This window comes from Oncorhynchus kisutch, linkage group LG30 (genome assembly GCF_002021735.2).
Source record: "Oncorhynchus kisutch isolate 150728-3 linkage group LG30, Okis_V2, whole genome shotgun sequence".
In the NCBI taxonomy this organism is placed as follows: domain Eukaryota; kingdom Metazoa; phylum Chordata; class Actinopteri; order Salmoniformes; family Salmonidae; genus Oncorhynchus; species Oncorhynchus kisutch.
In genome coordinates, this window is record NC_034203.2 from 48,111,659 (window position 1) to 48,138,002 (window position 26,344).

Below are 26,344 nucleotides of genomic sequence, written 5' to 3' on the forward strand. Positions count from 1 at the left end.
CAGGGCATTATCTCTGAGATATGAGGTAACCGGGCATTATCTCCGAGATATGAGGTAACAGGGCATTATCTCTGAGATATGCGGACACAGGGCGTTATCTCTGAGATATGAGGTAACGGGGCATTATCTCTGAGATATGAGGTAACGGGGCATTATCTCTGAGATATTGGGTAACAGGGCATTATCTCTGAGACATTAGGTAACCGGGCATTATCTCTGAGATATGAGGTAACAGGGCATTATCTCTGAGATATTAGGTAACAGGGCATTATCTCTGAGATATGAGGTAACGGGGCATTATCTCTGAGATATGAGGTAACCAGGCATTATCTCTGAGATATGAGGTAACAGGGCATTATCTCTGAGATATGAGGTAACAGGGCCTGGATTACGTTAAAAGTGTTGTTTTTTAAGTACAAAGGGGTTGTTAGGTGTTCAACCTGTGTTAAAAGATGCGTACAATATTAGAAGAGAAAAAGTGATTGTGTTGAATTGTGGGAAATAAAGATAGACATGGTTTTAAAAAGGTAGTAATATTTCATTGAGTACAGAAATTTGTAGACAGCTTAATTTACCCTGTCCCGCGGCTCAACGACCCCATACCCGGGTTGTGCCAAGAGACAACTTTGTGGAAAAGCTATGATTTCAAAGCTGTAATGTTTCCAGAGATACACAACATCCTGAAATATATGTAGATATCTTTGTTAGAAATAATACTATATTTCCCTTGACAGAATGATGCTGAATGTAAAACAAATGGCTGAACTTACCCCAGTCTCCCCTACAGTATCTTTTAAAAGATCTCGTAAATTCTAAAGGTATTATATTTTATATACTTATAGAAAGATACAGTATGAACACAAAACAAGAAACGTGTGTTAAGTGTTTGTTATGTTTTTATTAATTTAAGCACCTCCCTTATCATTCTTTTAACTGTTAAATATATTCAGATCTAAATAGCTTTGTCCCAAAAGGTCCTACAGAACAAAGCAAAATGGCTTAGAAATGCAGTACTTCTGTTGTCACGGTAAAACCAACTGCACAACAGAACAAAATGTAAGGGACGGTGCTCATTTCAATCCCCCCAAAATATTAAAAAGATGACAATTATTTCAACAAAAAAAGTTGTTCAATATAAAATTGAATATGTAAGTGAAAGTTGTATTATCGTCTGCTGCACCAATAGCAGTCCTTGTTAGTATAGCTATCAGATGTTAAAGTTTATGTTATTTGGTCAGTTTTCCTTCTTCTCCAGTCTGTGTGCTCCTCTGAGGAGGAAGGAGAGAGATGATTACCTCCTCAACTTCTATCAGTCTGTGTGCTCCTCTGAGGAGGGAGGAGAGAGATGAATACCTCCTCAACTTCTATCAGTCTGTGTGCTCCTCTGAGGAGGGAGGAGAGAGATGAATACCTCCTCAACTTCTATCAGTCTGTGTGCTCCTCTGAGGAGGGAGGAGAGAGATGAATACCTCCTAAACATTTTCAGTCATTTATTTGACATAGAAATAGTTAATAGATTTTGAATTGGGTTCAAAATGAACACCGTTAATTGCTCTGCTGTTGGTACACCCCCCCTAGTCGTTCTTTCCCCAGCTAGGGAGTGCTGTTTTCTGGGGGACACCTCTGTATCAGCTCTTCCACCTCCACTACCTCCATCACCAAGTCACGGATGGACTGCACACTACCCAATGGAACCGCTTCCCCCTCTCCCTCCATCCCCACTGTGTTAGACTGTAGCCCCAGAGCCTCCACTACACCCCCCAGAGCCTCTCCTCTGTCCTCTGCCTCCACTACACCCCCCAGAGCCTCTCCTCTGTCCCCTGCCTCCACTACACCCCCCAGAGCCTCTCCTCTGTCCCCTGCCTCCACTACACCCCCCAGAGCCTCTCCTCTATCCCCTGCCTCCACTACACCCCCCAGAGCCTCTCCTCTGTCCCCTGCCTCCACTACACCCCCCAGAGCCTCTCCTCTATCCCCTGCCTCCACTACACCCTCCCCAGGCCCAGTGAGTGGAGTAGTAGCACCCCCGCGTGATGTGACCAGGGTATTGCATGCAAGCAGGGCACCCTCGCTCTCAGTGACAGTAACTCTAGTGACGGAGGTAACTGCAGCTCTGTCCTCACTGCCTCCAGGCTGCATCTCTGATCCTGTGGGGTTAAGGTCATTCTGAGTCTGGGAGGCTGGTTTAGTGGGGTTAGGGTCCATCTGAGTCTGGGAGGCTGGTTCAGTGGGGTTAGGGTCATTCTGAGTCTGGGAGGCTGGTTCAGTGGAGTTAGGGTCATTCTGAGTCGGGCAGGCTGGTTCAGTGTCTCTGGCTTGGGTAGATGAGCTAGTTTGGACTGTACCACTAGCTTTAATTTCTGGAGGGGTGTCAGAGTGGACCAAATCACTGTCTACAGTTTCTATATGGGCGTTGGATGGGGCTGTACCAATGTGATGTGCTTCCGCCTCCTTACAAAGATGTTCTTCCTCCTCTTCCTTCTTGTCCACGGTGAAAGATACAGATGCCCCCTCCTTCACCCCTGCAGGAGTTTTCAGGTAGACTGCTCTGTCTGTGGCTTGTCTCTGTCTCTGACCAGTGGAGAGCACCGTGGCCTCAGGAAGAATCATACTCACAGCTGACAGAGCCTCGACACACACCAACACACTGTCACTCACTGGGCTGTTTCTGGCTTTGTCTGTGTCTGGTTTGTCTTCAGTTCCTGGTGGTTGGGATGCTTTGTCTGTGTCTGGTTTGTCTTCAGTTCCTGGTGGTTGGGATGCTTTGTCTGTGTCTGGTTTGTCTTCAGTTCCTGGTGGTTGGGATGCTTTGTCTGTGTCTGGTTTGTCTTCAGTTCCTGGTGGTTGGGATGCTTTGTCTGTGTCTGGTTTGTCTTCAGTTCCTGGTGGTTGGGATGCTTTGTCTGTGTCTGTAACTTCCGGTGTCTGGGGAGCTGGTTCAGCCACAGGAAGAGGAGGCTGGGGGGAGGCGGCATAAGGTGTGATTGTGGCCAAAGGGGCGTCATGATTGACTAAGGAAGCATCAGGTTTGGTTGAGGCAGCACCAGAGGGGTAATCACTTTCAGCAGAGGACATTTCAGGTAGAGATGAAGGGGTATCAGGTAGAGGTGAAGGGGTATCAGGCTCTGCTACAGAGACATCAGCAGTATAGGTAAGTATATGTGCTGGGTCTGGGAGTGAGAGTGGGGCTGGGTCTGGGTCTGGAGTCTCACTTTTTGGAGTTATGACAATGACAGGAGGAGTGAGGGCAGCCATATCTGGGACCACTGGGCCACCTTCCACCTCCAGCCTCCCAGCGCTAGAAGACAAGTTCTGCACCAGGGGAGAAGGTGCCCGCTCGGCCTGTCTGCTCAGCCCAGAGACAGCCATCTTGGCAGGGCTGGCGGGGGCGGAGAGGGGAAGGGTGCGACTGTCTGTCAGGCTGGTCTGGCTGGCACTCTGCAGGTCAGTACTGTCCACCATCAAGTTGTTCTTCCTCAGACTGGCAGCTTCTTTCACCACTGGAGAAAATGAGAGACCGAAAGGGAGGAGAAAGAATTGATTAAGTTCATACAGGAGAAGCATACAGTACATACAATCAATTATGTCATACAGGGTATACAAGAGGGTAAAGGTGCTAAACATGGTATACAAGCGGGTAATGGTGTTATACAAGAGGGTAATGGTGCTATACAGGGTATACAAGAGGGTAATGGTGCTATACAGGGTATACAAGAGGGTAATGGTGTTATACAGACTATACAAGAGGGTAATGGTGCCATACATGGTATACAAGAGGGTAATGGTGCTATACAGGGTATACAAGAGGGTAATGGTATTATACAGAGTATACAAGAGGGTAATGGTGTTATACAGGAGGGTAATGGTGCTATACATGGTATACAAGAGGGTAATGGTGCTATACAGGGTATACAAGAGGGTAATGGTGTTATAACCCTAACCCTAACCCCTAGACAATACAAAAACCTCTAGACATACAAAAACCCCTAGACATACAAAAACCCCTAGACAATACAAAACCCCCTAGACAATACAAAACCCCCTAGACAATACAAAAATGTCTAGACATACAAAAACGTCTAGACATACAAAAAAAACTAAACAATACATAAACTAAACAAACCACCCTCGTCACACCTTGACCTAACCAAAATAATAAAGAAAAAGATTAGGTAGTGACACATCTTATATGGTGAGCTACCGGCAAGGACAGGCAAGCTCCATACTATTGTGGAGGACTTCATTCTTCCTGCTGCTGCGGATATGGCTGGGACAATGCTGGGGGAAAAGGCTCAAAAAACTATACAGACAATGACTTCATCAAACAACACTGTTTCTTGGGTACACTGCAGAATCCACCAAGAGGCTCTTGGGTACACTACAGCATCCACCGAGAGGCTCTTGGGTACACTGCAGCATCCACCGAGAGGCTCTTGCTGCCAAGGGAATGCTTGACAGCTTGAAAAATGTTTTAGACACTACAGTGAAAATGGTTAACTTGTTAAAGCAAGGCCCCTGAACTCTCGTGTATTTGATGTATTATGCAATGATATCGGCAGTGACCATGTAACGCTATTACAACAGCCAGTAAGCTGGTTTTCAAGGGGCAAAGTATTGACAAATTTTTTTAAATTAAGAGACGAGGTTAAAGTTTTCTGTGCTGACCATAATTTTCACTTGTCTGACCGCTTGCATTTGAGTGTGAGTTTCTCACACGACTGGCCTACTTGGGTGATGTTGTTTCTCGCCTGATTGATCTGAATCTAGGATTACAGGGACTCTCCGCAACTATATTCAATGTGCGGGACAAAATTGAGGCTATGATTAAGAAGTTGGAACTCTTCTCTGTCTGCATTAACAAGGACAACACACAGGTCTTTCCATCATTGAACTCAAGCCATAGGACAATGTCAAATGCGAAGCACCTGTGTGAGCTGGGTGCACAATTACGCAGGTACTTTCCCGAAACGGACGACACAAACAACTGGATTCGTTATACCTTTCATGCCCTGCCTCCAGTCTACTTACCGATATCTGAGAGCCTCATCGAAATTGCTACAAGTAGTTCTGTGAAAATTGAATTTAATCAGAAGCCACTGCTAGATTTCTGGATAGGGCCGTGCTCAGAGTTTCTTGCCTTGGCAAATCGCGTTGTTAAGATGCCCTTTGCAACCACGTACCTATGTGAGAGTGGATTCTCGGCCCTCACTAGCATGGAAACTAAATACAGGCACAGACTGTGTGTGGAAAATGATTTAAGACTGAGACTCTCTCCAATACAACTCAACATTGCAGTGTTATGTGCATCCTTTCAAGCACACCCTTCTCATTAACCTGTGGTGAGTTACTCACCATTTTTGATGAACAATTAAGGTTTGATATGTAAGATGGTTAAATAAAGAGCTAAATTATTGATTATTATTATTTGTGCCCTGGTCCTATAAGAGCTCTGTCACTTCCCACGAGCCGGGTTGTGACAACAACTCACACTCGTTCTTGTGTTTAATAAATGCATCGTATAGTGTGTGTGTGGCAGGTTTACAATGATGGCAAAACACATGGCTGTATATATAAAGAGAATCCTGGTCCCTGGATGACAGACAGAAGCAGGTAAACTCACCTTTGTCCACCTCGATGGTCAGAATGTTCAGTAGAATATCTTCATAAACGTTTTCCACTTTGATGAAGTTGGTGTAATCAGCAAAGATGTACTGGTCTAACTTCTGCAGGTCCTGTAAAGTGTTGGTTTCACGGTTTATATTCTGATGAACTAACAGTACCTGCTCCAACGTTACTTTAATTTGATAGGGTGAGATGTGGATGGACTGAGACCATCAGCCCTGGGACATATCTAGTATATAATGACTGATATAAAGAGACAAAAGGTTACCAGCGTACATACCGGTTTGTGTGCCGGAGCCAGGTTCCTCCTGATAGCAGGAAGCGTGATGTCAACCAGAGCCTCCTGAAAGATCCTCTTCCTCACCGTGCTACTGTCATGGTCATATTGCTGCAGGGAACAACCACAGAACAAGAATGTTACGAGACTCTACACCCTGTTATAGACATATTGCTAAAGGAAAGATGCATCAATCAATCAATAAAACAATCAATCAATCCATCAACTAATCAATGAACCAATCAATCCATAAATCTAACCAACCAACCAGTCAACCAATTAATCACAACAAGACAACCACACAAAACAACCACACAACAAGACAACCACACAACAAGACAACCACAACAAGACAACCACACAACAAGACAACCACACAAGACAACAAGACAACCACAACAAGACAACCACACAACAAGACAACCACAACAAGACAACCACACAACAAGACAACCACACAAGACAACAAGACAACCACAACAAGACAACCACACAACAAGACAACCACACAAGACAACTACAACAACAAGACAACTACAACAAGACAACCACAACAAGACAACCACAACAAGACAACTACAACAAGACCACCACGCAACAAGACAACCACACAAGACAACTACAACAAGACCACCACACAACAAGTCAACCACACAAGACAACTACAACAAGACAACCACACAACAAGACAACCACACAACAAGACAACCACACAAGACAACCACACAACAAGACAACCACACAACAAGTGTTAGACAGAATAACCAAGGCTGAGTTTATCCTAGTCAACTATGAATTCACTGAAAGTAAGCTACAGCAGGTAGGGGAGTGTTGCATCGTACAGTCAGAAGGCAGGAGGTACGGAGCTAAAGGCAGGAGGTACGGAGCTACAGTCAGAAGGCAGGAGGTATGGAGCTACAGTCAGAAGGCAGGAGGTACGGAGCTACAGTCAGAAGGCAGGAGGTACGAAGCTACAGTCAGAAGGCAGGAGGTACGAAGCTACAGACAGAAGGTAGGAGGTACGAAGCTACAGTCAGAAGGCAGGAGGTACGAAGCTACAGTCAGAAGGCAGGAGGTGTGAAGCTACAGTCAGAAGGCAGGAGGTATGGAGCTACAGTCAGAAGGCAGGAGGTGTGAATCTACAGTCAGAAGGCAGTAGGTATGGAGCTACAGTCAGAAGGCAGGAGGTATGGAGCTACAGTCAGAAGGCAGGAGGTACGGAGCTACAGTCAGAAGGCAGGAGGTGTGAAACTACAGTCAGAAGGCAGGAGGTACGGAGCTACAGGCAGGAGGTATGGAGCTACAGTAGGTAGGGGAGTGTTGCATTGTACAGTCAGAAGGCAGGAGGTATGGAGCTACAGTCAGAAGGCAGGAGGTATGGAGCTACAGTCAGGAGGCCGGAGGTATGGAGCTACAGTCAGAAGGCAGGAGGTATGGAGCTAAAGTCAGAAGGCAGGAGGTATGAAGCTACAATCAGAAGGCAGGAGGTGTGAAGCTACAGACAGAAGTTAGGAGGTGTGAAGCTACAGTCAGAAGGCAGGAGGTGTGAAACTACAGTCAGAAGGCAGGAGGTGTGAAGCTACAGACAGAAGTTAGGAGGTGTGAAGCTACAGTCAGAAGGCAGGAGGTATGGAGCTACAGTCAGAAGGCAGGAGGTATGGAGCTACAGTAGGTAGGGGAGTGTTGCATTGTACAGTCAGAAGGCAGGAGGTGTGAAGCTACAGTCAGAAGGCAGGAGGTATGGAGCTACAGTCAGAAGGCAGGAGGTATGGAGCTACAGTCAGAAGGCAGGAGGTGTGAATCTACAGTCAGAAGGCAGGAGGTGTGAAGCTACAGTCAGAAAGCAGGAGGTGTGAAGCTACAGTCAGAAGGCAGGAGGTATGAAGCTACAGTCAGAAGGCAGGAGGTGTGAAGCTACAGTCAGAAGACAGGAGGTACGAAGCTACAGACAGAAGGCAGGAGGTGTGAAGCTACAGTCAGAAGGCAGGAGGTATGGAGCTACAGTCAGAAGGCAGGAGGTATGGAGCTACAGTCAGAAGGCAGGAGGTACGGAGCTACAGTCAGAAGGCAGGAGGTATGGAGCTACAGTCAGAAGGCAGGAGGTGTGAAGCTACAGTCAGAAGGCAGGAGGTGTGAAGCTACAGTCAGAAGGCAGGAGGTGTGAAACTACAGTCAGAAGGCAGGAGGTACGGAGGTACAGTCAGATGGCAGGATGTATGGAGATACAGTAGGTAGGGGTGTGTTGCATCGTACAGTCAGAAGGCAGGAGGTATGGAGCTACAGTCAGAAGGCAGGAGGTATGGAGCTACAGTCAGAAGGCAGGAGGTATGGAGCTACAGTCAGAAGGCAGGAGGTATGGAGCTACAGTCAGAAGGCAGGAGGTATGGAGCTACAGTCAGAAGGCAGGAGGTATGAAGCTACAATCAGAAGGCAGGAGGTGTGAAGCTACAGACAGAAGTTAGGAGGTGTGAAGCTACAGTCAGAAGGCAGGAGGTGTGAAGCTACAGTCAGAAGGCAGGAGGTGTGAAGCTACAGTCAGAAGGCAGGAGGTATGGAGCTACAGTCAGAAGGCAGGAGGTATGGAGCTACAGTAGGTAGGGGAGTGTTGCATTGTACAGTCAGAAGGCAGGAGGTGTGGAGCTACAGTCAGAAGGCAGGAGGTATGGAGCTACAGTCAGAAGGCAGGAGGTGTGAATCTACAGTCAGAAGGCAGGAGGTGTGAAGCTACAGTCAGAAAGCAGGATGTGTGAAGCTACAGTCAGAAGGCAGGAGGTGTGAATCTACAGTCAGAAGGCAGGAGGTGTGAAGCTACAGTCAGAAGGCAGGAGATACGAAGCTACAGTCAGAAGGCAGGAGGTGTGAAGCTACAGTCAGAAGGCAGGAGGTGTGAAGCTACAGTCAGAAGGCAGGAGGTGTGAAGCTACAGTCAGAAGACAGGAGGTACGAAGCTACAGACAGAAGGCAGGAGGTGTGAAGCTACAGACAGAAGGCAGGAGGTATGAAGCTCTGTCTGTTATCTCACCTTGAGGACTCTGAGCTTTGCTTTCTCCATGGCTGAGGTGAGTTTGGAAGAGTTGTCTTTCAGTGAGCTCTGGAGGAGCAATTTAAAGGTGTACACGGCATTCTCTATCAGCTACAACACAGAAACACACAGCATTCTCTATCAGCTACAACACAGAAACACACAGCATTCTTCATCAGCTACAACACAGAGCCACACAGCATTCTCTATCAGCTACAACACAAATCCACACAGCATTCTCCATCAGTTACAACAAGACAGAACCACACAGCATTCTCTATCAGCTACAACACAGAACCACACAGCATTCTCCATCAGTTACAACACAGAACCACACAGCATTCTCTATCAGCTACAACACAGAACCACACAGCATTCTCTATCAGCTACAACACAGAACCACACAGCATTCTCTATCAGCTATAACACAGAACCACACAGCATTATCTATCAGCTACAACACAGAACCACACAGCATTCTCTATCAGCTATAACACAGAACCACACAGCATTCTCCATCAGTGCATGTCTATCTGTACGCTGTGGATCAGAACTAACCTGTTGCATGTCTATCTGCGTGCAGTGGATCAGAACTAACCTGTTGCATGTCTATCTGTACGCTGTGGATCAGAACTAACCTGTTGCATGTCTATCTGTATGCTGTGGATCAGAACTAACCTGTTGCATGTCTATCTGTACGCTGTGGATCAGAACTAACCTGTTGCATGTCTATCTGTACGCTGTGGATCAGAACTAACCTGTTGCATGTCTATCTGTACACTGTGGATCAGAACTAACCTGTTGCATGTCTATCTGTACGCTGTGGATCAGAACGAACCTGTTCCATGTCTATCTGTACTCTGTGGATCAGAACTAACCTGTTGCATGTCTATCTGTACGCTGTGGATCAGAACTAACCTGTTGCATGTCTATCTGTATGCTGTGGATTAGAACTAACCTGTTGCATGTCTATTTGTACGCTGTGGATCAGAACTAACCTGTTGCATGTCTATCTGCGTGCAGTGGATCAGAACTAACCTGTTGCATGTCTATCTGCGTGCAGTGGATCAGACGAACTGAGTTGGAGAACTTGAAGCGATGCCTGAGTTCCTGAAGCTGTTCTGTCAGGACCTCCACTTTCTGGTAACACTCTTCCAGACTTGCCTGACACATCTGACCCAGCGCCTGAGGAGAGAGAAAGAGAGAGAGAGACAACACACGCTATAACACACATACTATTAGACATTAGCGTGATTCACCTCAAGCAATAAGATTATTTGTTGTTCACGCTTCAGTTGTTCACTCTTATGCGAGGGAACTTGACCATCTTTTGCTCCACCAACACCTTCTTACCTGGTTTAACCCCTCCTGCCCCGCTCCCTCGGGGAAGCCCAGGCAGAGAGTGTTTATCTCCCCCTCCAGGAGAAGCCGGACCCCATGGAAGCCCCCCGTCACCGGAGACATCAGCTCTTCCAAGATGGACGCCAGGTACGGAGACACGTTCTCACTGCAGAACTTTGCTGCTGGATCACTGACGGAGGCTGTGGGGACCGAGATGGAACAACAGTTTAGATATAGTAATCCCATGTCTGCTCATCACAACTACTGTCCCAATAACTGTTGCTTTTTCATTCATTCAGGTCCCACAATATCCTGCCTCAGATCCTAAGGTGTTAGTTCTTTGTTACTAAGGTTTCTCCTTTACACCACAATGCATTCTCGACCCGTGTTTGACGCCAGGCTACCACATCTGTAGATCCCCATCATGGCATTGTACCTTGTAGCTTGGCCTGCAGGAAGGTTCTAGAACTGGCTATCTGGTCCATATCAGAGCGAAGCAGAGCTTCATGAGACCTGGCTGTCTCTTTACACTCCTCCTTCAGTCCCTTCAGACCCTCCCTCAGCTGATCCTGGACCAGGTGGTACGCGGCTTCCAACGTCTGGGGGGACAACAGAACACAGCTGAGTACAGAATGCATAGACCCTCTGTTAACTGATCCAGGACCAGGTTATAGACTGCCGCCATCGTCTGAACATCAGGGGGCAGTATAGAGCAGAGATCACTACAGGACGACAGAACACAGCTGAGTACAGAATGTATAGACCCTCTGTTAGCTGATCCAGGACCAGGTTATAGACTGCCTCCAACGTATGGGGGGACAACAGAACATAGCTGAGTACAGAATGCATAGACCCTCTGTTAGCTGATCCAGGACCAGGTTATAGACTGAACATCAGGGGGAAGTATAGAACAGAGATCACTGCAGTTTGACAGAACACAGCTGAGTACAGAATGCATAGACCCTCTGTTAGCTGATCCAGGACCAGGTTATAGACTGAACATCAGGGGGCAGTATAGAGCAGAGATCCCTACAGGACGACAGAACTCAGAGCTATAACATTACCGTAGGACTTTCTGAATAAAGGATCTGAGACGTTCATTCACTCACGGTGAACCAGACTCTCTTCCTCCCTGCTTTCTTTCCCTTTAGTCTGGCCAGCAGTTCTGTCTGTAAAGAGGGTTGTAGCTCCTCCAAAACCAGATTGGCGAGGACCTGGAAAACAGAAAGACAAAATGAGTTACATCGTACCGTGATCTGGACGCACTACACAGCTGTAAGACAATGATACACACTACTGATCTACTGAGCTCATTGTTAACAACTGGTTGAACTTCGGCATCAGCAAGGAAAAGTCCTACTATAAATGTCTCTCCAATGTTTCTATGTGATGAGACTAGAGTCCAACCCAAACAATGTTTCTTTGTGATGAGACTGGAGTCCAACCCAAACAATATTTATTTGTGATGAGACTGGAGTCCAACCCAAACAATGTTTCTTTGTGATGAGACTGGAGTCCAAACCAATCAATGTTTCTTTGTGATGAGAGACTGGAGTCCAACCCAAACAATATTTATTTGTGATGAGACTGGAGTCCAACCCAAACAATGTTTCTTTGTGATGAGACTGGAGTCCAACCCAAACAATATTTATTTGTGATGAGAGACTGGAGTCCAACCCAAACAATGTCTGAGTCTGAAGCAGAAGTGTTTCCCGGTCTCTGACTGAGCTTTCTTAGTTGAGACAGACCTGGACCAACCGGTAATCTGGACAAACCTGGACCAGCCGGTAATCTGGACAGAGCTGGACCTACCTGTAATCTGGACAAACCTGGACCAGTCGGTAATCTGGATAGAGCTGGACCTACCGGTAATCTGGACAAACCTGGACCAGTCGGTAATCTGGACAGAGCTGGACCTACCGGTAATCTGGATAGACCAAGGGGTTTTATTTATTTAGACTATTTTCTACATTGTAGAATAATACTGAAGATATCTAAACTATGAAATAACACACATGGAGTCATGTAGTAACCATAAAAGTACATAAAGGCTAGCTGCCATCAAGACAGGGGGTGAAATAACACACATGGAATCATGTAGTAACCATAAAAGTACATAAAGGCTAGCTGCCATCAAGACAGGGGGTGGCTACTTTGAAGAATCTCAAACCTCAAATATATTTTACACTTTTTTTAGTTACTACATGATTCCATATGTGTTATTTCATAGTTTTGATGTCTTCACTATTATTCTACAATGTAAAAAATGTGTGTCCAAACTTTTGACTGGTACTGTATATACAGTATATATATGTATATATATATGTATATATATGTATATATATTTTTTCCTTTATTATGTTCTCCTAACCCTACCACCCCTCCCCTAATTGGAGTAAACTAGAGGACAATGACACTTAGGCTTCTACTTCCAGCCTATACTCTAAACAGAGAACATCCCTGGTCATCCCTACTGTCTCTGATCTAGAGGACTCACTAAACAGAGAACATCCCTGGTCATCCCTACTGTCTCTGATCTAGAGGACTCACTAAACAGAGAACATCCCTGGTCATCCCTACTGTCTCTGATCTGGAGGACACTAAACAGAGAACATCCCTGGTCATCCCTACTGTCTCTGATCTGGAGGACTCTCTAAACAGAGAACATCCCTGGTCATCCCTACTGCCTCTGATCTGGAGGACTCACTAAACAGAGAACATCCCTGGTCATCCCTACTGTCTCTGATCTGGAGGACTCACTAAACAGAGAACATCCCTGGTCATCCCTACTGTCTCTGATCTGGAGGACACTAAACAGAGAACATCCCTGGTCATCCCTACTGTCTCTGATCTGGAGGACTCTCTAAACAGAGAACATCCCTGGTCATCCCTACTGTCTCTGATCTGGAGGACTCACTAAACAGAGAACATCCCTGGTCATCCCTACTGTCTCTGATCTGGAGGACACTAAACAGAGAACATCCCTGGTCATCCCTACTGTCTCTGATCTGATGGACTCTCTAAACAGAAAACATCCCTGGTCATCCCTACTGCCTCTGATCTGGAGGACTCACTAAACAGAGAACATCCCTGGTCATCCCTACTGCCTCTGATCTGGAGGACTCTAAACAGAGAACATCCCTGGTCATCACTACTGCCTCTGATCTGGAGGACTCTAAACAGAGAACATCCCTGGTCATCACTACTGCCTCTGATCTGGAGGACTCTAAACAGAGAACATCCCTGGTCATCACTACTGCCTCTGATCTGGAGGACTCTCTAAACAGAGAACATCCCTGGTCCTACTGCCTCTGATCTGGTAGACTCACTAAACAGAGAACATCCCTGGTCATCCCTACTGCCTCTGATCTGGAGGACTCACTAAACAGAGAACATCCCTGGTCATCCCTACTGCCTCTGATCTGGAGGACTCTTTAAACAGAGAACATCCCTGGTCATCCCTACTGTCTCTGATCTGGAGGACACTAAACAGAGAACATCCCTGGTCATCCCTACTGTCTCTGATCTGGAGGACTCTCTAAACAGAGAACATCCCTGGTCATCCCTACTGCCTCTGATCTGGAGGACTCACTAAACAGAGAACATCCCCGGTCATCCCTACTGCCTCTGATCTGGAGGACTCACTAAACAGAGAACAACCCTGGTCATCCCTACTGCCTCTGATCTGGAGGACTCTCTAAACAGAGAACATCCCTGGTCATCCCTACTGCCTCTGATCTGGAGGACTCACTAAACAGAGAACATCCCTGGTCATCCCTACTGTCTCTGATCTGGAGGACTCACTAAACAGAGAACATCCCTGGTCATCCCTACTGCCTCTGATCTGGAGGACTCACTAAACAGAGAACATCCCTGGTCATCCCTACTGCCTCTGATCTGGTGAACTCACTAAACAGAGAACATCCCTGGTCATCCCTACTGCCTCTGATCTGGAGGACTCACTAAACAGAGAACATCCCTGGTCATCCCTACTGTCTCTGATCTGGAGGACTCACTAAACAGAGAACATCCCTGGTCATCCCTACTGCCTCTGATCTGGTGGACTCTCTAAACAGAGAACATCCCTGGTCATCCCTACTGCCTCTGATCTGGTGGACTCTCTAAACAGAGAACATCCCTGGTCATCCCTACTGCCTCTGATCTGGTGGACTCACTAAACAGAGAACATCCCTGGTCATCCCTACTGTCTCTGATCTGGAGGACTCACTAAACAGAGAACATCCCTGGTCATCCCTACTGTCTCTGATCTGGAGGACTCACTAAACAGAGAACATCCCTGGTCATCCCTACTGTCTCTGATCTGGAGGACTCTAAACAGAGAACATCCCCGGTCATCCCTACTGTCTCTGATCTGGAGGACTCTAAACAGAGAACATCCCCGGTCATCCCTACTGTCTCTGATCTGGTGGACTCACTAAACAGAGAACATCCCTGGTCATCCCTACTGCCTCTGATCTGGTGGACTCACTAAACAGAGAACATCCCTGGTCATCCCTACTGTCTCTGATCTGGAGGACTCACTAAACAGAGAACATCCCTGGTCATCCCTACTGTCTCTGATCTGGTGGACTCACTAAACAGAGAACATCCCTGGTCATCCCTACTGTCTCTGATCTGGTGGACTCACTAAACAGAGAACATCCCTGGTCATCCCTACTACTTCTGATCTGGAGGACTCACTAAACAGAGAACATCCCTGGTCATCCCTACTGTCTCTGATCTGGTGGACTCACGAAACAGAGAACATCCCTGGTCATTCGTACTGCCTCTGATCTGGTGGACTCACTAAACAGAGAACATCCTTGGTCGTCCCTACTGCCTCTGATCTGATGGACTCACTAAACAGAGAACATCCCTGGTCATCCCTACTGTCTCTGATCTGGTGGACTCACGAAACAGAGAACATCCCTGGTCATTCGTACTGCCTCTGATCTGGTGGACTCACTAAACAGAGAACATCCTTGGTCGTCCCTACTGCCTCTGATCTGATGGACTCACTAAACAGAGAACATCCCTGGTCATCCCTACTGTCTCTGATCTGGTGGACTCACTAAACAGAGAACATCCCCGGTCATCCCTACTGTCTCTGATCTGGTGGACTCACTAAACAGAGAACATCCCTGGTCGTCCCTACTGCCTCTGATCTGATGGACTCACTAAACAGAGAACATCCCAGGTCATCCCTACTGTCTCTGATCTGGTAGACTCACTAAACAGAGAACATCCCCGGTCATCCCTACTGCCTCTGATCTGGAGGACTCACTAAACAGAGAACATCCCTGGTCTTCCCTAATGTCTCTGATCTGGTGGACTCACTATACAGAGAACATCCCTGGTCATTCGTACTGCCTCTGATCTGGTGGACTCACTAAACAGAGAACATCCCTGGTCATCCCTACTGTCTCTGATCTGGAGGACTCACTAAACAGAGAACATCCGTGGTCATCCCTACTGCCTCTGATCTGGAGGACTCACTAAACAGAGAACATCCCTGGTCATCCCCACTGTCTCTGATCTGGAGGACTCACTAAACAGAGAACATCCCTGGTCATCCCTACTGTCTCTGATCTGGAGGACTCACTAAACAGAGAACATCCCTGGTCATTCGTACTGCCTCTGATCTGTCTGACTCACTAAACATTGAACATCCCTGGTCATTCGTACTGCCTCTGATCTGGAGGACTCACTAAACATTGAACATCCCTGGACATTCGTACTGCCTCTGATCTGGTGGACTCACTAAACAGAGAGCATCCCTGGTCATCCCTACTGCCTCTGATCTGTTGGACTCACTAAATACAAATGCTTAATTTGTGGGCCTCCTGAAAGTGGCGCGGCGGTTTAAGACACCGCATCTCAGTGCTAGAGGTGTCACAACAAACCCGGGTTCGATCCCGGGCTGTTTCCCAACTGACCGTGATTGAGAGTACCATAGGGCGGTGCAAAATTGGTCCAGCGTCTTCCGGGTTAGGGAAGGGTTTGGCCTTTGGGGCTTTACTTGGTTCATCGCACACTAGTGACTCCTTGTGGTGGACCGGTCGCCTGCAGGCTGACCTCAGTCGTCAATTGAGCACCGACACATTGGTGCGGCTGGTTTCCAGGTTCAGCGAGCGGGTGTTAAGAAGGTTTGGGGGGTTTCCAGGTTCAGCGAGCGGGTGTTAAGCATTTGGTTGGTTTAATATAAAGAATGTGAAATGATTGTGAAATGTGAAATGATTTATAGTTGTACTTTTACTTTTGATAACTAAGTATATTTTAACAATTACATTTACTTTCGATACTTACGTTTTTTTTAAACCAAATACTTTTTTTGACTTTTACTCAAGTAGTATTTTACTGGGTGACTTTTACTTTTACTTGAGTCATTTTCTATTAAGGCATCTTTACTTTTACTCAAGTATAAACATGTAGTACTTTTTCCACCACTGGCAAAAACACAACAAAGGCTGGTCACCATCCTATGCTAGTTTATGGTATCACCTGTCAATGATTTATGATTGAACCTGTCAATTAATTATGATTGAAATGGTTTCGCTCTCCAGATCCGTCTAACCTTGTCAGATATCCAGACACAATGCATCTCTGAGTACCACCGGAGGCGCTCAGGAAGATCAGATCACACTTCTTCTTTTAATTGTCTACACATGTCTAAAAATGTGGGCACAATCAGAATGTGGACAAGAACAGGACAAAGGACTCATGTTAGAACCAGGTATAAATGGGGCTTTAGAGTCCGAGTCAGAGTTTCCTCTCGTGGCTCTCTTGGTTGGCAGCGGCAGCTTCGTGAGTCAGGCCTTGTGTGTGTGATGAGATGACAACAGCCCACTTAACAGAAGCAGCACACACTCACACAAACTGTCTCCCTCTGTCTTGGATTTTCCCCTGGAAACAAGTCGGTGTGTGCGTTTGTGTTTAAGTGTGTTTCAGAGTGTGTTTCAGAGTGTGTTTCGAACATGGGTGTGTTTCGAACATGGGTGTGTTTCAGAGTGTGTTTCGAACATGGGTGTGTTTCAGAGTGTGTTTCGAAACATGGGTGTTTTTCAGAGTGTGTTTCGAACATGGGTGTGTTTCAGAGTGTGTTTCGAACATGGGTGTGTTTCAGAGTGTGTTTCGAAACATGGGTGTGTTTCAGAGTGTTTCGAAACATGGGTGTGTTTCAGTGTGTTTCGAACATGGGTGTGTTTCTGTGTGTTTCGAACATGGGTGTGTTTCAGAGTGTTTCGATCATGGGTGTGTTTCAGAGTGTGTTTCGAAACATGGGTGTGTTTCAGAGTGTTTCGAACATGGGTATGTTTCAGAGTGTTTCAAAACATAGGTGTGTTTCAGAGTGTGTTTCGAACATGGGTGTGTTTGAGTGTGTTTTGAAAAATGGGTGTGTTTCGAACATGGGTGTGTTTCAGAGTGTGTTTCGAAACATGGGTGTGTTTCAGAGTGTTTCGAACATGGGTGTGTTTCAGTGTGTTTCGAAACATGGGTGTGTTTCAGTGTGTGTTTCGAACATGGGTGTGTTTCAGAGTGTGTTTCGAAAAATGGGTGTGTTTCAGTGTGTGTTTCGAAACATGGGTGTGTTTCAGAGTGTGTTTCGAAACATGGGTGTGTTTCAGAGTGTTTCGAACATGGGTGTGTTTCAGTGTGTTTCGAACATGGGTGTGTTTCAGAGTGTGTTTCGAACATGGGTGTGTTTCAGAGTGTGTTTCGAACATGGGTGTGTTTCAGTGTGTTTCGAACATGGGTGTGTTTCAGAGTGTGTTTCGAAACATGGGTGTGTTTCAGCGTGTTTCGAAACATGGGTGTGTTTCAGTGTGTTTCGAACATGGGTATGTTTCAGAGTGTTTTTCGAAACATGAGTGTGTTTCAGTGTGTTTCGTACATGGGTGTGTTTCAGCGTGTTTCGAAACATGGGTGTGTTTCAGTGTGTGTTTCGAAACATGGGTGTGTTTCAGAGTGAGTTTCGAAACATGGGTGTGTTTCAGAGTGTTTCGAACATGGGTGTGTTTCAGTGTGTTTCGAACATGGGTGTGTTTCAGTGTGTTTCGAACATGGGTGTGTTTCAGAGTGTGTGTTTCGAAACATGGGTGTGTTTCAGAGTGTGTTTCGAAACATGGGTGTGTTTCAGAGTGTTTCGAACATGGGTGTGTTTCAGAGTGTGTGTTTCGAAACATGGGTGTGTTTCAGAGTGTGTTTCGAAACATGGGTGTGTTTCAGAGTGTTTCGAACATGGGTATGTTTCAGAGTGTTTTTCGAAACATGAGTGTGTTTCAGTGTGTTTCGTACATGGGTGTGTTTCAGCGTGTTTCGAAACATGGGTGTGTTTCAGTGTGTGTTTTCGAAACATGGGTGTGTTTCAGAGTGAGTTTCGAAACATGGGTGTGTTTCAGAGTGTTTCGAACATGGGTGTGTTTCAGTGTGTTTCGAACATGGGTGTGTTTCAGAGTGTGTGTTTCGAAACATGGGTGTGTTTCAGAGTGTGTTTCGAAACATGGGTGTGTTTCAGAGTGTTTCGAACATGGGTGTGTTTCAGAGTGTGTGTTTCGAAACATGGGTGTGTTTCAGAGTGTGTTTCGAAACATGGGTGTGTTTCAGAGTGTTTCGAACATGGGTGTGTTTCAGAGTGTGTGTTTCGAAACATGGGTGTGTTTCAGAGTGAGTTTCGAAACATGGGTGTGTTTCAGAGTGTTTCGAACATGGGTGTGTTTCAGTGTGTTTCGAACATGGGTGTGTTTCAGAGTGTGTGTTTCGAAACATGGGTGTGTTTCAGAGTGTGTTTCGAAACATGGGTGTGTTTCAGAGTGTTTCGAACATGGGTGTGTTTCAGAGTGTTTCGAACATGGGTGTGTTTCAGAGTGTTTCGAACATGGGTGTGTTTCAGAGTGTTTCGAACATGGGTGTGTTTCAGAGTGAGTTTCGAAACATGGGTGTGTTTCAGTGTGTTTCGAACATGGGTGTGTTTCAGAGTGTGTGTTTCGAAACATGGGTGTGTTTCAGAGTGTGTGTTTCGAAACATGGGTGTGTTTCAGTGTGTGTTTCGTACATGGGTGTGTTTCAGAGTGAGTTGTGGGCTAGATGCTAAGTGTTGAACAGTGTGTGTATGTGCGGGTTGGGCATCACCTGCTCCTCACAGCCCACCAGCATGTCCCAGGATTCATAGTGTCCTTTCTCCTGACGGTAGAAATGTATGGCCTTGAGGAACGCCTGAGACTCACAGGAAGACCTCCTCAGAGAATCTGGAGGGAGGGAGGGAGGGAGAGCGAGAGTATGCGGAAGTGAGCAGTGTAATATTTCTCTATGGGATAACTGGTTTGTCTTAAATACTGAAAGAATTGAGTAATGCATCTGAGACAAATGCAAGATATTTTAAACACTTCCCTTTTTGTCACTGTGAAATGTAAATGTGAAACTAGAGAAAAATCAAATAAAATAGTGTCAGAGAGAGAGAGAAGAAAAGAGAGCATGAGCTCGGAATGGGATGTTTGTGTTCTATTTCTGAGCTACATAGTCACAACATCCTCTGAACATCTATTTTATAAAGTTGCTATTGACTAGTTGGTATTGAGGCACAGCTAAAAGAGGTGCTGTTGACGTAACCCGTTGCTGCTTTGGTTGGTGTTCTGCAGAAGTTGCTAAACGCTAGCCTAACCACTAACTGACAGGCTGGCTCTAGGTTTCTCCCTCACAGGAAGCTAATGTGTGCTGAGGAGTATTATTAGGTTGTTACCAAGACAACCGAAGAATAACAACAGTACAACACAGCAGGCTAGCAGGTTGATCATGAACTGGTTTAGAGGTTTAGAGAGGTTTAGAGAGGTTTAATATGGAGGTTTAGTATAGAGGTTTAATATGGAGGTTTAATATGGAGGTTTAATATGGAGGTTTAAAATGGAGGTTTAGTATGGAGGTTTAGTATGGAGGTTTAATATAGAGGTTTAGTATAGAGGTTTAGTATAGAGGTTTAGTATAGAGGTTTAGTATAGAGGTTTAGTATAGAGGTTTAGTATAGAGGTTTAGTATAGAGGTTTAGTATAGAGGTTTAGTATAGAGGTTTAGTATGGAGGTTTAGTATAGAGGTTTAATATGGAGGTTTAATATAGAGGTTTAGTATAGAGGTTTAGTATAGAGGTTTAGTATGGAGGTTTAGTATAGAGGTTTAGTATAGAGGTTTAGTATAGAGGTTTAGTATAGAGGTTTAGTATAGAGGTTTAGTATAGAGGTTTAGTATGGAGGTTTAGTATAGAGGTTTAATATGGAGGTTTCGTATAGAGGTTTAATATAGAGGTTTAGTATAGAGGTTTAGTATGGAGGTTTAGTATGGAGGTTTAGTATAGAGGTTTAATATAGAGGTTTAGTATGGAGGTTTAATATGGAGGTTTAGTATAGAGGTTTAATATGGAGGTTTAGTATGGAGGTTTAATATGGAGGTTTCGTATAGAGGTTTAATATGGAGGTTTAGTATGAACATTCTTGTTAAAATATGAAATTAAAAAGGCACTCAGACTGCTTCGTTGTGTAATTCTCACTTAACTGATAATTAAATGTTGACCAACGACACAATAAAATTACTTTCTGAATAAAGCAGTGGGCAAAGGATATTTAGTTTTTGCCAACATTACACACTGTCTTCAGGGTCAGGGGTCGGAACCCCAGGTGTAGAGTTAGGGTTAGGGGTCAGACCCCAGGTGTAGAGTTAGGTTTAGGGGTCAGAACCCCAGGTGTAGAGTTAGGGTTAGGGTCAGAACCCCAGGTGTAGAGTTAGGGTCAGGGGTCAGAACCCCAGGTGTAGAGTTAGGGTCAGGGGTCAGAACCCCAGGTGTAGAGTTAGGGTTAGGGTCAGAGGTCAGAACCCCAGGTGTAGAGTTAGGGTCAGGGGTCAGAACCCCAGGTGTAGAGTTAGGGTTAGGGGTCAGAACCCCAGGTGTAGAGTTAGGGTTAGGGGTCAGAACCCTAGGTGTAGAGTTAGGGTTAGGGGTCAGAACCCCAGGTATAGAGTTAGGGTTAGGGGTCAGAACCAGAACCCCAGGTGTAGAGTTAGGGTTAGGGTCAGGGGTCAGAGTCAGAACCCCAGGTGTAGAGTTAGGGTCAGGGGTCAGAGTCAGAACCCCAGGTGTAGGGTTAGGGGTCAGAACCCCAGGTGTAGGGTTAGGGTCAGAACCTCAGGTGTAGGTTTAGGGTCAGAGTCAGAACCCCAGGTGTAGGGTTAGGGTCAGGGGTCAGAGTCAGAACCCCAGGTGTAGGGTTAAGGTCAGGGTTAGGGGTCAGAGTCAGAACCCCAGGTGTAGGGTTAGGGTCAGGGGTCAGAGTCAGAACCCCAGGTGTAGGGTTAGGGTCAGGGGTCAGAGTCAGAACCCCAGGTGTAGGGTTAAGGTCAGGGTTAGGGGTCAGAGTCAGAACCCCAGGTGTAGGGTTAGGGTCAGGGGTCAGAGTCAGAACCCCAGGTGTAGGGTTAGGGTCAGAGTCAGAAGCCCAGGTGTAGGGTTAGTGCTAGGGTTAGGGGTCAGAGTCAGAACCCCAGGTGTAGCGTACCGTGGTTCTGGTGCCTGATGCAGCCCGTGAGGATGGAGAGGAAGGTCGCTCGTCGGTCCTCCTGGGGGAAGCTAAAGTACACGTCACGTCTGTAGGGCAGTCTGAGGTAGACAGGGAACTGACCAGAAGGTACCACTACCATGGGGGGAGATGTCTCCTCCTTCAAACCTATAGTACAACACACAGACACAGGATTAGGGGTCAGGGGTCAGGGCAGTCTGAGGTAGACAGGGAACTGACCAGAAGGTACCACTACCATGGGGGGAGATGTCTCCTCCTTCAAACCTATAGTACAACACACAGACACAGGATTAGGGGTCAGGGGTCAGGGCAGTCTGAGGTAGACAGGGAACTGACCAGAAGGTTCCACTACCATGGGGGGAGATGTCTCCTCCTTCAAACCTATAGTACAACACACAGACACAGGATTAGGGGTCAGGGGTCAGGGCAGTCTGAGGTAGACAGGGAACTGACCAGAAGGTACCACTACCATGGGGGGAGATGTCTCCTCCTTCAAACCTATAGTACAACACACAGACACAGGATTAGGGGTCAGGGGTCAGGGCAGTCTGAGGTAGACAGGGAACTGACCAGAAGGTACCACTACCATGGGGGGAGATGTCTCCTCCTTCAAACCTATAGTACAACACACAGACATGCATAAACATACAATTAACTGATTGACTGAAAGGCTGCATTTTCCCCTGTCTCCCAGTCTCCGTGTTGCTATTTCAACAGTTGCCTCTGTGTTTCAAGACTGTGATGTATCTCTTTAGGGGTTGACCAGACACTCACATTTAGGGTCAGGGAAGGCCTTGTCCACCAGCGCTGTGTACTTCTCCTCTGATGTCAGAACTACGCCCCCTGTTGGCAGGAGTCTCTGTCTGGCCGGAACACCTTTACTGAAGCTCTGTGGAGGGGCAAATACACCAACCAATTTACCAAACATCAGAGTAATGTGACTGACTATGTGCTAGCCCGCTGAGCTAAAGCCAAGGCATTACCTTAGAAAGCTAACACAACTCTGTAGGTCTCAGGTGAGGTAATCCATCACCCAGCCTGGGGTTTATTCTCCGTTACATAGGGTCATGGTAAGTCATGTAAGGTCATGTACGGTCGGTTGTATGTTGGTATGGTGTTGGTTTACCTCCTGGTTGTCATGACACTCCAGGCTGTGATTGGCTCTCATCACCACAAACCTCTCCTTCCACTTCCCGGTGTCGTCATAGTGCAGAACACTGTCCTGATACAGAACTTCCTCTGGCCTAAGGGGCTCCTACAGGACAGATGCAGAAGGAGTGGTGAGGTGTGTGTGTGTGTGTGTGTGTGTGTGTGTGTGTGTGTGTGTGTGATAAAACAATACAAAATATATTCATATGTCACCAAATAATTGATTAAAATAAACTGTTTTGCAATGGTCTACAGTAACTTCAACAGCGCTGTCTGGGCACTGTCTGGGCACTGTCTGGGCACTGTCTGAGCACTGTCTGGGCACTGTCTGGGCACTGTCTGGGCACTGTCTGAGCACTGTCTGGGCACTGTCTGGGCACTGTCTGAGCACTGTCTGAGCACTGTCTGGGCACTGTCTGGGCACTGTCTGAGCACTGTCTGGACACTGTCTGGGCACTGTCTGAGCACTGTCTGGGCACTGTCTGGGCACTGTCTGAGCACTGTCTGGGCCACTGTCTGAGCACTGTCTGGCACTGTCTGGGCACTGTCTGAGCACTGTCTGGGCACTGTCTGAGCACTGTCTGGGCACTGTCTGGCACTGTCTGGGCACTGTCTGAGCACTGTCTGGGCACTGTCTGGGCACTGTCTGTGGCACTGTCTGGGCACTGTCTGGGCACTGTCTGAGCACTGTCTGGGCACTGTCTGGGCAACTGTCTGTCACTGTCTGGGCACTGTCTGGGCACTGTCTGAGCACTGTCTGGCACTTGTCTGAGCACTGTCTGGGCACTGTCTGGGCACTGTCTAGCACTGTCTGAGCACTGTCTGGCACTGTCTGGGCACTGTCTGGGGCACTGTCTGAGAGCACTGTCATGGGCACTGTCTGGGCACTGTCTGGGCACTGTCTGGGCACTGTCTGAGCACTGTCTGAGCACTGTCTGGGCACTGTCTGAGCCTGTCTGAGCACTGTCTGGGCACTGTCTGAGCACTGTCTGAGCACTGTCTGAGCACTGTCTGAGCACTGTCTGAGCACTGTCCTGGGCCTGTCCCTGTCTGGGCACTGTCTGGGCACTGTCTGGGCACTGTCTGAGCACTGTCTGGGCACTGTCTGGGCACTGTCTGGGCACTGTCTGAGCACTGTCTGGGCACTGTCTGGGCACTGTCTGGGCACTGTCTGAGCACTGTCTGGGCACTGTCTGAGCACTGTCTGGGCACTGTCTGGGCACTGTCTGGGCACTGTCTGAGCACTGTCTGGGCACTGTCTGGGCACTGTCTGGGCACTGTCTGGGCACTGTCTGAGCACTGTCTGGGCACTGTCTGGGCACTGTCTGGGCACTGTCTGGGCACTGTCTGGGCACTGTCTGGGCACTGTCTGAGCACTGTCTGGGCACTGTCTGAGCACTGTCTGGGCACTGTCTGCGGCACTGTCTGAGCACTGTCTGAGCACTGTCTGGGCACTGTCTGGGCACTGTCTGGGCACTGTCTGGGCACTGTCTGGGCACTGTCTGGGCACTGTCTGGCACTGTCTGGGCACTGTCTGAGCACTGTCTGGGCACTGTCTGAGGCACTGTCTGAGCACTGTCTGAGCACTGTCTGGAGCACTGTCTGAGCACTGTCTGGGCACTGTCTGAGCACTGTCTGAGCACTGTCTGGGCACTGTCTGGGCACTGTCCTGGCACTGTCTGAGCACTGTCTGGGCACTGTCTGGCACTGTCTGGCACTGTCTGGGCACTGTCTGGGCACTGTCTGAGCACTGTCTGGGCACTGTCTGGGCACTGTCTGGGCACTGTCTGGGCACTGTCTGGGCACTGTCTGAGGCACTGTCTGGGCACTGTCTGGGCACTGTCTGGGCACTGTCTGAGCACTGTCTGGGCACTGTCTGGGCACTGTCTGAGCACTGTCTGGGCACTGTCTGGGCACTGTCTGAGCACTGTCTGGGCACTGTCTGAGCACTGTCTGGGCACTGTCTGAGCACTGTCTGGGCACTGTCTGAGCACTGTCTGAGGCACTGTCTGGGCACTGTCTGGGCACTGTATGGGCACTGTCTGAGCCACTGTCTGGGCACTGTCTGGGCACTGTCTGGGCACTGTCCTGGAGCACTTTCTGAGCACTGTCTGAGCACTGTCTGGGCACTGTCTGGCACCTGTCTGGGCACTGTCTGGGCAGCTGTCTGGGCACTGTCTGAGGCACTGTCTGGGCACTGTCTGGGCACTGTCTGCACTGTCTGAGCACTGTCTGAGCACTGTCTGAGCACTGTCTGGGCAGGCTGGACTGTCTGGGCACTGTCTGGGCACTGTCTAGCACTGTCTGGCACTGTCTGAGCACTGTCTGGGCACTGTCTGAGCACTGTCTGGGCACTGTCTGGGCACTGTCTGGGCACTGTCTGGGCACTGTCTGGGCACTGTCTGGGCACTGTCTAGCACTGTCTGGGCCACTGTCTGGGCACTGTCTGAGCACGGTCTGAGCACTGTCTGGGCACTGTACTGGGCACTGTCTGGGCACTGTCTGAGCACTGTCTGGGCACTGGTCTGAGCACTGTCTGGGCACTGTCTGGCACTGTCTGGGCACTGTCTGGCACTGTCTGGGCCTGTCTGGCACTGTCTGGGCACTGTCTGAGCACTGTCTGAGCACTGTCTGGGCACTGCTGGGCACGTCTGGCACTGTCTGGCACTGTCCTGGGCACTGTCTGAGCACTGTCTGGGCACTGTCTGGGCACTGTCTGGGCACTGTCTGAGCACTGTCTGGGCACTGTCTGGCACTGTCTGGGCACTGTCTGGGCACTGTCTGAGCACTGTCTGGGCACTGTCTGGGCACTGTCTGGGCACTGTCTGGGCACTGTCTGGGCACTGTCTGGGCACTGTCTGGGCACTGTCTGAGCACTGTCTGGGCACTGTCTGGGCACTGTCTGAGCACTGTCTGGGCACTGTCTGGGCACTGTCTGGGCACTGTCTGAGCACTGTCTGGGCACTGTCTGGGCACTGTCTGGGCACTGTCTGAGCACTGTCTGGGCACTGTCTGGGCACTGTCTGAGCACTGTCTGGGCACTGTCTGGGCACTGTCTGGGCACTGTCTGGGCACTGTCTGAGCACTGTCTGAGCACTGTCTGGGCACTGTCTGGCACTGTCTGGGCACTGTCTGAGCACTGTCTGGGCACTGTCTGAGCACTGTCTGAGCACTGTCTGGGCACTGTCTGGGCACTGTCTGGGCACTGTCTGGGCACTGTCTGAGCACTGTCTTGGGCACTGTCTGGGCACTGCTGGGCACTGTCTGGGCACTGTCTGAGCACTGTCTGGGCACTGTCTGAGCACTGTCTGAGCACTGTCTGGGCACTGTCTGGGCACTGTCTGAGCACTGTCTGGGCACTGTCTGGGCACTGT

At 48.0% G+C, this 26,344-nt stretch overlaps 1 protein-coding gene across 2 annotated transcripts in view; it reads right to left on the bottom strand.

The window, feature by feature from the left end:
• Positions 1 to 878: 878 nt before the first annotated feature.
• LOC109883852 (protein Niban 1) overlaps positions 879 to 26,344 on the bottom strand; it is a 70,694-nt gene continuing 45,228 nt past the window's right edge. The window contains exons 3-14 of one of the 2 annotated variants that reach the window (XM_031810075.1): positions 22,948 to 23,076; positions 22,596 to 22,710; positions 21,801 to 21,968; positions 19,392 to 19,507; positions 11,372 to 11,476; positions 10,699 to 10,861; positions 10,275 to 10,462; positions 9,960 to 10,106; positions 8,922 to 9,032; positions 5,903 to 6,010; positions 5,621 to 5,732; positions 879 to 3,500 (exon numbers count right to left, since the gene is read on the bottom strand). In XM_031810075.1, the coding sequence (XP_031665935.1) occupies positions 1,594 to 3,500; positions 5,621 to 5,732; positions 5,903 to 6,010; positions 8,922 to 9,032; positions 9,960 to 10,106; positions 10,275 to 10,462; positions 10,699 to 10,861; positions 11,372 to 11,476; positions 19,392 to 19,507; positions 21,801 to 21,968; positions 22,596 to 22,710; positions 22,948 to 23,076 (3,369 nt within the window). In that variant the 3' untranslated portion in view covers positions 879 to 1,593. Of the gene's footprint in view, positions 3,501 to 5,620; positions 5,733 to 5,902; positions 6,011 to 8,921; positions 9,033 to 9,959; positions 10,107 to 10,274; positions 10,463 to 10,698; positions 10,862 to 11,371; positions 11,477 to 19,391; positions 19,508 to 21,800; positions 22,320 to 22,436; positions 22,506 to 22,595; positions 22,711 to 22,947; positions 23,077 to 26,344 lie in introns of those variants that run through there. The other variant, XM_031810076.1, reaches the window with a different exon arrangement.